Source organism: Oncorhynchus keta, chromosome 11 (genome assembly GCF_023373465.1).
Source record: "Oncorhynchus keta strain PuntledgeMale-10-30-2019 chromosome 11, Oket_V2, whole genome shotgun sequence".
Taxonomy (NCBI): Eukaryota; Metazoa; Chordata; class Actinopteri; order Salmoniformes; family Salmonidae; genus Oncorhynchus; species Oncorhynchus keta.
Genome location: NC_068431.1, coordinates 51385575 through 51395657, shown reverse-complemented (window position 1 = coordinate 51395657; position 10083 = coordinate 51385575). Strand labels below are relative to the sequence as shown.

The 10083-nt window shown below is 40.8% G+C and overlaps 1 protein-coding gene across 1 annotated transcript; it reads left to right on the top strand.

Annotated features, from left to right (window-relative positions):
* The first annotated feature begins 1163 nt into the window (after window positions 1-1163).
* LOC118390552 (40S ribosomal protein S14) lies at window positions 1164-7934 on the top strand. The gene is made up of 5 exons (XM_035781228.2): window positions 1164-1319; window positions 2128-2278; window positions 2447-2608; window positions 5360-5436; window positions 7820-7934. Exons 2-5 carry the CDS (start codon window positions 2130-2132, stop codon window positions 7885-7887), a joined length of 456 nt encoding a protein of 151 aa, XP_035637121.1. The 5' UTR covers window positions 1164-1319; window positions 2128-2129; the 3' UTR covers window positions 7888-7934.
* The last annotated feature ends 2149 nt before the right edge of the window (window positions 7935-10083 follow it).

Genomic DNA, 10083 nt, shown 5'->3' with positions numbered 1-10083 from the left:
TAACTGTACAGTTTCACAAAAGAACCTATATACATTTTACGGACACCGTATATTTTACATTAGTTACCTTGTTATTAGACCCACCCTTCAGATCCACTCAACCCCTCCCACCTATCTCCATCCCTATTGGATTTAATATAATAATGTTTGCCATATATTTTTCAACTGTGCTGTGATGTTTCACAAAAGTTATGAACCTTTCTATTCTCATAGTTTCTACAGATTGCAAATTAAAGATATATTTTTTTGCTACAAGTATTATTATATTATTGATCGATTGACTATATCTGCAGTTCTTCAGACATTCCTGGACCTGCGACCAAAAACAAACTGTGGACAGTACCAAAATGTGGACAGTACCAAAACAAATTATCTAATGATTTTGTCTCATCGCAGCAAAATCTGTAAAGCTGGGATGTTTAAAAAAAAAACATGTATTTAATCAGGCAAGTCAGTTAAGAACATTCTTATTTACAATGATGACCTACCCTGGCCAAACTAACCTGAATTGAAATGAAAAATTCTAAGTTTTGAATCCAGCGTCGTTTTGGGAATCAGTTCATAAACCATGTGCCATGGAATCAGTACATCGAAAATCTCTTTCCAAATATTTTGCAATCTATGTGGCACAGCTGTCAATGTTTGGGTCCTTACATGAAACTGGTATACTTTTTTATTTATCACAATTTTCTTTAACCAATTTTGGTCTTTGATGCAGGACCGACAGACAAGTTCCTTACTTTCTCCCCCTTCCACTTGCCTCTTCCATTTTTGCGGTAATCCTGCGATTAGTTGGTTGTAATTTTGGGTAGAGCAGACATTTCCATATATTTTTGTTTGTGGAAAGCCTTCTCAGAAGAGTGATGGCTGTTGTAGCAGCAAAAGCGGGACCAACTCCATATTAATGCCCATGATTTTGGAATTAGATGTTTGACGAGGAGGTGTCCACATGTTTTTGGCCATGTAGTGTATGTAATATAAATGTAAATACTGCATGTGTCACACATATACGTGCATATAGTAATATGCCCATACATACAGATATATGTATCCACACACATAAGTACATATATGTAACATAATGTATATGTTGAAATATACAATAATGGGCCGTTTTCATATATCTGATTTATATTTCTGATTTATACACCGTACAGACAACGAGAGAGTTAGACTGTGCGTGCTGTTTATGCTACAAATGAACCGCTAGATGGCAGTGAAGTGCATGGTCTACTTCCGGAAAAAGAAAGCTTGAACTCTGAACCCGGTTACGTTTGTTCTTTCCTTTCCTGTTTCGGCTTTAGAAGAGACACACACAGGTACAATGTCGCAGAATTTATATCCAAATTAATCCTGTTTAACATAAAGAACAAAGTGTCATTTGTGCTTTTAATCGATACACTGAACTTTGATTGGTATGTTAAATGTGTAATTTGTCTGAAATCAGCTTCAGACGTTTGGATTAGATGACATTGGTGTTGGCTGTAAGCAGCGGTTACCACCACTGTAAGGCCTGAATTTCGCTTGCCGGATGGAGCATATTGAGTGGGTTTTATGATTTGCCATGTTAACCATATTGTCTTCAGCTTTGAAGTCGAATACGTTTAAAAATTAAATCGAAGAGACCTGCTGAGTGATGCTAGTTAGGTTGCTGTCGTGGTAATTCAGTGCTAACCTTAAAGTAGTCGGCTAACGATGGGCATCTGCAGTTTTTAGTCTCGACTTTGCTGTGACTGACAATCACACATGGGTTATTTTTGTATGGAAATTGTCGTGTTGTATATGCTATGATGTAGCTAGCAAGTCTAGCTGCTTCCCTGTGGTGCTATGTGATTTATGTGTCGAGCGTTGGCTTTTAAGCCAGACAGTTGGTTATTGGTCAGTTGCAATAATGGCTAGTTAATGGTTGTCCATATACTCTCCTGCAGTTACTTAGCGAACTAGCCATTTACAAAAGTATATTGTGGTGAAGTTATCTACAAAGGAACCCATCCTTAACCAAGACCTAGCCTGCTAACTATTTAGCAATGGTGCCCACTCCATCTGGTAGCAAATTGGGGCACTTGAATGGATGCTAATGCCAGACATGTCTGACGTCATCAATACTGACAAATGCATCTTTTGCAGCTATGGCACCTCGTAAGGGTAAGGAAAAGAAGGAAGAACAGGTCATCGCCCTGGGACCCCAGGTTGCCGAAGGCGAGAATGTCTTTGGAGTCTGCCACATCTTTGCATCCTTCAACGACACCTTCGTTCACGTCACTGATCTTTCTGGCAAGTAAGTACAGGATACAATGAAATGGTGCAAGCCCAGCTTTATATTTTTTAAAAGTCTGCCGTTTCTGGCTTAAACTGTGTAAAGTGCATGCCATCCATCAATAGCAATCGGTCGTATGATCGTATGATTTCAAATGCTTTGTTCTGAACATGTACCTGCTCCCTCCAGGGAAACTATCTGCCGTGTGACTGGTGGTATGAAGGTGAAGGCCGACAGAGACGAGTCCTCCCCCTACGCCGCCATGTTGGCCGCCCAGGACGTCGCCCAGAGGTGCAAGGAGCTGGGAATCACTGCCCTCCACATCAAGTTGAGGGCCACTGGCGGGAACAGGTTAGGAACCCCCTCCTCACTGATTTGAAGCACAATCTGGTGTTGCTCCATGTCTTTTGTACATCTACAGTGGATGGTGCAGCTAAATTGTTCTGGTACATTGTGCTTGGACTACTCTTGTTGCATGTGTGAATATACCATGCAATTAAAGGACCCACCCCCAGAGGAAGTTGCAGCCGCTATTTCAATGTAATTTCTTGTCCTAGAGACACCTCTGAAGAAAGGTGAATGCTACTTTACATATTCACGAATTGGGTGTGAGAATTTCCCTGTGGAGTTGATAAACCTCAACAAATAGGTCACTGACAGCACAATATAGCCAGCTAGCATGCTAAACGTATCTAGTTAGATGGCTAGGTATAGTATCTTGCTAATGTTAGTGGCTGTTCCACTGGATGTCATAAGGTGAAGGTGAATGCACCAATTTGTAAGTCGCTCTGGATAAGACCGTCTGCTAAATGACTTAAATGTTATTTAAAAAAAATAAATTTAATTCTACGCCATATTCAAAAAAATGTCCAAGCTGGATCTATGGCTGGAGCTGGATTTACAATAACATTTATTTAAGGAAAACTTCACCACTGATGGAAACCACTGGCATGTCTTTGACTTAGCCATATTTGAATGTTTTTTAATAACTTTTATATAACACGGGGAAACCATTATGACCAGGGTCGTCTTTCCAAAGTTCAAACAATGTGAGCGACAATTCAAGCATTATCACTACAGCATTAGTTGCATACTTACAAATATGTTGCATTATATTCAAAAGGTCAGTGGAAACTAATGTATGCAATCAATCAAAAACAAGTGCAGTTTCCATTTGTATCAGAGCCCCATATTCCCCTTTTGGGACCAAAGACTAAAGTTGTAGTAACCTGTAGGCCATTACAGGACTTCGGGGCATAGTAACTGAAAGTAGTCTTCCCTAACTTTAGAGACCAGCAGAACCTCTAGAACCAACCAGTCTTATCGTTACTAGATTTCCAATTTAGAAGTGAGGTAATATGGGAGTTTCTAATGTTGGGCCCTTCTGGTCGTCAGAATATCAGACAAATGAACTATATGAGCTGGGAATAAAATGACCTTTTTGGTCCACCAGTCACTAACAGGTACATTTTTTAAAAATCTACCAGACAATCACATTTTTTACCATCCAAAATATCCCCCCCCCCCCTACTAAAATGACTCCAACAAAAAAAGATACGCATGCTTTCTCGGCGCAGCGGTTTACGGCAGTGCTAGAGGTGTCACTACAGACCCTGGTTCACAACCGGCCATGGTCGGGAGTCCCATAGGGCGGCGCACAATTGGCCCAGCGTCATCTGGGTTAAGGGAGGGTTTGGCTGGGGTAGGCCGTCATTCTAAATAAGAATTTGTTCTTAACCGAATTGCCTAGTTAAAGGTTAAACAAAATACAATTCTACAACAAATGTAACAAGTAATGTGGTATGTGGGTCATTTAATTTTTTTGTCACGTACTTTAATTAAAATATCACAAATGAGACAAATGTTCCTGACTCTTTTTAGGGCGGAAGGTTACCGTGGTAGCGCGACTCGTCATGTTTGTGCCTGTGAGATTGATTCTGACTAATAGAATGCCTTGTCTTTTCTCCCCTGGCAGTTGAAACTCAAACTTAGAAAAACAACCAAGCGTGTGAACAAAACAATGTAAATAGCCATGAAACACAAGGACACTCTCACTTTAGTAGACTTTCGTTTCAAGTAAATGAGACCAACTCTTTATGCCTGTGCTTCTAAAAATGAATGACTCAGCTCTTCAGGTGCTCACAGCCCCCAGCCAGGACGTTTTGCAGCACAAGGTGTAATGGGCTATATAGATTCATAGTTCTTTGACTTCGTGCAATTTTAATTTACAAGCTATGAAACGGAAAAGGGGATAACTTTGATAACAGCTACTGCAGCATTCATTTGACTATTTTTATTCACAAATGGGAGTTAAATGCTCACGCTGTGGTGCTTTGACCACCTGCCAACATGGCTGTGACATAGACATCTCATCCACCAATGTCAAAATCTACCAGCAGGTGTTAATTTTAGCCCCCGTATGTGTAAATGGTGCGTATGGAAATAATCACAGCCATTGTCTTTGTTCATGATCATGCACACTGCAAATGACAAGTGAAAACAATTAATCATTATCTGGATGTTTTTTTAGCAAACGTTACACCAATCAAAGAACTGTAGAGAAGCGGAACTTTAGTGTTGAACACATTCATCTTTGGGGAGCAGGTTGTGTTAAATGACATCACGCAATTATACAATTTTATAAAATGGTCAGATGTTTTGGGGGGGTGCAATATCGAGTTTGTACCCCGCCCCGTTTTAATTTGCTCAGGCAGCCAAGTGGACATGCGGCTGCTTGGTTCATCTCGGTCTCAAAGAAGAATCACTTGGCACCTGTTCCTGATTAATAAACAATGCCATGCTGGTGGGTGGTAACATTGAAATAAACCCAGCTCTGAAACGAAACATAGGTATCATGCATTCACACGGATTTGCACAAAGTGGGTCGTTTGAATTTATCTCTTCGAGGCCAAATATATCATACTTTGACTAAAGCTATGACTTGACTTAAATCGATGTGCAACACCATTCTTACAGCTCGAAAAAGTGGATTTCTACTCGTGCGGGCGTTTACATGTGTTGTGGAACTGAATTTATCTACAGTGGACTATATTAGATTGTCTTGTGTGCAACCGTACTCAGTGTGAACATTTTGCCTTTCAGAACCAAGACCCCTGGACCAGGCGCACAGTCTGCTCTCCGTGCTTTGGCTCGTTCTGGCATGAAGATTGGACGCATCGGTAAGCTTTAGCTCATTTACTCAGGAGTATCTGTAATAAATGAGATGGTGCTGTTATTTTTTCTTCAACCCCTGCCTTCGACCAATAGATGGTCCACTTGTTAGTGTGGTCCTTCTGTGGCTCAGTTGGTAGAGCATGGCGCTTGTAACGCCAGGGTAGTGGGTTCGATTCCCGGGACCACCCATACGTAGAATGTATGCACACATGACTGTAAGTCGCTTTGGATAAAAGCGTCAGCTAAATGGCATATATTATTATTATTTTATATATTAGGGCTGGGCGATTTATATTGAATTTATTCAAATTTGTATTGGTGCAATGTTCCAAATGCCTGTATTGCAAGAATCAAGGTTTTTTTTATTATGTTTTAATGAGTGTTTGCCTTTTTGGTTTATCTCCTTTGTGCCTTCTGTACTGTGTGCACTGCACCTCTCCACTTGCACAGACACAAAGCCCCTCCCACTGCCACTCAAGAGATCATGTCTCCCTTTCTGACAACAAGCAGTTTGGCATCCTTGGGAAGGCCCTAAACTTCAGCATAACCATGACCATATAAAAGTTTACTTTCAATCGGTGTTATGGACCTCCCAAGCATCCCGTATCGCACAGAACATTGCAGTACCCCCATACCGCTAGCAGCATTTTAGCCACAGTTATGTGCTAGCTGTCTCGATTGTGTTATAAATATGTAAGGAATTTGCTACTCAGTTCTCATTCTGAGAAAGTAATTTATCCAGGTAGGCCACTTGATTTCATCTAAACAAAGTGACCAGGTGTTGTTCAAACAGTTGGAGACGGACAGGAGGGTGAATTCATAAGTTAACTTCTACCTTTTTAACAAGCAAATTGATCCACGTTGGCTTTAGATTAAAAGGTTAGCTGGCTACTCACTAGCACGTGGGCTTGATTGTTTGCGATGCGTTTTTAATTTCCTATAATGCCTGCTACTAGAGGTTGATCATTAGTGGATGTGCATAGTTCTGGTTAAATTAGTAAGTAACTTCCTTTTCGTAGACAGGACTTGAGAACCAGATGTGTGATTATTGCAAAAAAAGCAGCAAACTTTTTTGATATAATTATTAGAGGCTCTTATGGTTTTGGAAGACTTCTATTTAGCCTAGGTATAACTTTACACGCCCTGAATTGGATTATTCCTGACTGTTTGAAATGCAGTGTATCAACCTTTTCTAATTGTGCAGCAAGCTTATTTAGACAACGTTTATATTTATGGAAGAAGAGAAATCAATAGTAGGTGTATATTGTGAATCCCCCATAATTTGAATCCATATCGCCCAGTTATAGCACTGCACTGCCATGGCTGATTCAACTAATCAAGGAGAGCGTTGGGAAACACCATGTCTGCCTGTTTCATACACGAATGGTTAAATATACTGCTTATATTGATGTTTTCCGGAGGATGAGAATGTTTCATTTGAGAAATTATTGTTCTGCTAGTCTCATACGAAATGTGAAACAATTCTACTTTTCTGTTGGCCTCTTTTTGTTTAAGCCTCCTGAACACGGTGTAATTTATATGCATACCGTAAAACTTTCAATTATTAGCCTGGGTGTTTTATTTGCTTAAATCACCGACCACAACAGGCGCTTAGACAGGCTTCTATTTGAGCTGGGCGTCGATTGACTTAATGGATACCTCTTTTGCTCATTTGCCTAGTTAATTATTTCATTCCAGCATTCACTTAAAGCATTTTAATCAATTTCTTCATTTCCTGCACTGTTATTTACTGTCTTAGTATGCCTCTTCAAGAACGTCATAATAATAAAACATCCTAATAATTTTTCTGTGCGTTTTCGGCAGTTCTTACTCTGGCCACTAGAGGGCGGTCGATTACTTGGTCTGTACTCCCAAAGTTGACTGTGATTGCCAGTTAGCTAGCGGTGTTCAGCTGTTAGTAGCCAATGGCTAGCAGTTTCTTACTTGCTGATAAACAAAACAAAAATGGATGATTGGCATCTTATTTGAGTCATTATTGAATTATGTAACAAATCAAACATTAAATCTTTACCAATTCATGGTAAGGTCATAAACTGTAGTTTTAGACTGGGTGTTTATTTGAAACACTTTATTTGATGTGTGTGCCATTGCCCGGCTAAAGGGGACAGGCGGCAATGAGACTTCAATTAAAGTTGTACGGGATTCTGGAATACTGTTGTCACAATGTATTTTTTACAGTTGTTATTTAGCAGATGCTCATTCAAAGCAACTTTGGATGAGACATTTTGGCCAAATGTATGAATCTGTTCAATGCCCTTCAGACAATATTCATTGAACATGTTAAAATGAGGATGTTGATGAATAAAAGATTCAATGTACAATTCTTGTTACTGTTTATCATGCTCACTAACGCTTGCTCTCTTGCAGAGGATGTCACCCCTATTCCATCAGACAGCACCCGCAGAAAGGGAGGTCGTCGTGGGCGTCGTCTGTAAATGTGCTTATTTTGAGTTTTTTCACTCAATTAAAAGGTTAATTCCAACCTCTGCTTTTGTCTGGTTCTTCTTTTTCACTGAGTCTGTCTAGGAAACATATCCTATTGAATGTTCTTATTCGTCAAGCAAATCTTAAATTATTTAGCAAAAAAGGCCTGCTTGGCAGCAAGTTGTATGCAGGGATATGAGTGGCTTTATCAAAGGGTTGATTAACACTGAACAAAAATATAAATGCAACATGTAAAGTGTTGGTCCCATCTTTCATGAGGTGAAATAAAAGATCCCAGAACTGTTCCATATACATTTAAGGTTATTTCTCTAATTTGTTTACATCTCTGTAAGTGAGCATTTATATTTTGCCAAGATAATCCATCCACCTGACAGGTGTGGCATATCGAGAGGCTGGTTAATTAAACCACATGATCACAACACAGGTACACCTTGTGCTGGGGACATACGGCTATTCACTCTAAATTGTTTTGCCACAGATGTCTCAAGTTGAGGGGGAGTGCAATTGGCATGCTGACTGCCAGAGCTGTTGCCACATAATTGATTGTTCATTTCTCTACCATAACCTGCCAATGTCAAATCATGCTTTATACAGCATATTTCAGACATGGAATGCAACACTGCTTCAAAGGAAGTAAAAATAACCGAAAGACTAAAAGGAAATGCAAAGCTAAAGTGTTTTTTTCCCGGCCATATCGGGTTCTCTGGCAGGCTATACCAGAGGTTGGGGGCATAGTAACTAAAGGATGCCTTTCCATACCTCTTGGTCCTAGGCTTTGGGATGGTTAAAATGCCAGTGCCAGAAGACCTGAGGGACCTACTGGGTACATAACTTAAGCATGGGTCGGACGTATTAGGGTGCACAATTGTGGATTGACTTAAAAACCCATAGAATCTTTAAATTAATTTGAGTCTTGGGTATGGCGCTACAAGCTTGCCACACCTCTTTGAGTTTCTCCCATTCTTCTCTGCAGATCCACTCAAGCTCTTCCAGGAGTGTTGCTGCACAGCTATTTTCAGGTCTTTCCAGAGATGTTTGATCCGGGCTCTGGCTGGGCCACTCAAGGACATTGTCCCGAAGCCACTCCTGCGTTGTCTTGGCTTTGTGCTTACGGTCATTGTCCTGTTGGAAGGTGAACCTTTGCCCCAGTCTTAGGTCCTAAGTGCTCTGGAGCAGGTTTTCATCAAGGATCGCTCTGCTCCTCTTTCCCTCAAACCTGACTAGTCTCCCAGTCCCTGCCACTGAAAAACATCCTCACAGCATGATGCTGCAAACAGCATGCTTCATGATAGGGATGGTGCCAGGTTTCCTCCAGACATGATGCTTGGCATTCAGGCTGAAGAGTTCAATCTTAATAAGCTCAGTGAATCTTGTTTCTCATGGTCTGAGAGTCCTTTAAGTGCCTTTTGGCAAACTCCAAGCAGGCTGTCTTGTGCATTTTACTGAGGAGTGGCTTCCATCTGGCCACTCTGCTATCATAACTCTCCTGTGAAGATTCCAAGGATTAGGTTGCAGTGGGTCCGCTCTACAGCGCCCTCTCTCTCTCTCTCCCGCAGAGGGAGAGGTGAAGGGGGCCACTTTATGGCGGTCGTAAAATACGCTGCCTCTATGCGCTGTAATGGTCAAGATTGGAATGTCACTGTGGAACAGAGAGACACTTAGACATTAAAATGTTGAATAATTGAACAGTATTTATGTATTCCAAGCAGTTGAAATGGCCCGTGGACAGTTAAGGGACAGTCATGTCGATTTTGTTTCATTTGGTGATCTCATGACAGGAAACGCATTACTGTGTCTTTGGTTGTGTACACTTCTCAGTTATGGGGTTTACATCTAAATGTTGTGAAACATATATGATTAAATATGAAACTATTTGTGAAAATATGTGATGTTAACCTTCTAAATAAGAAAATTGTGTTCCATATGAAGCCTTAACCAGGTCAGTGGCCACGCCCACGTTAGCACAGACATTACCTCGGCGTCTTCTCCCAGAAGTGTATAAAACCACTCGTGACAAAATGTACATTTTACGCCAAAGAGACCCACGGTAAGCCGGACGTCATGAATGGTTAAGAAATCTACAAACTAAAGTTAACGCCAGGACGAGGTTCTCACGTTGGGATGGCTATCACTCTAGAGACCAAAACATGCCGGGTGAAGCTGGTGTGTGAAGTGGTTCAAACTAC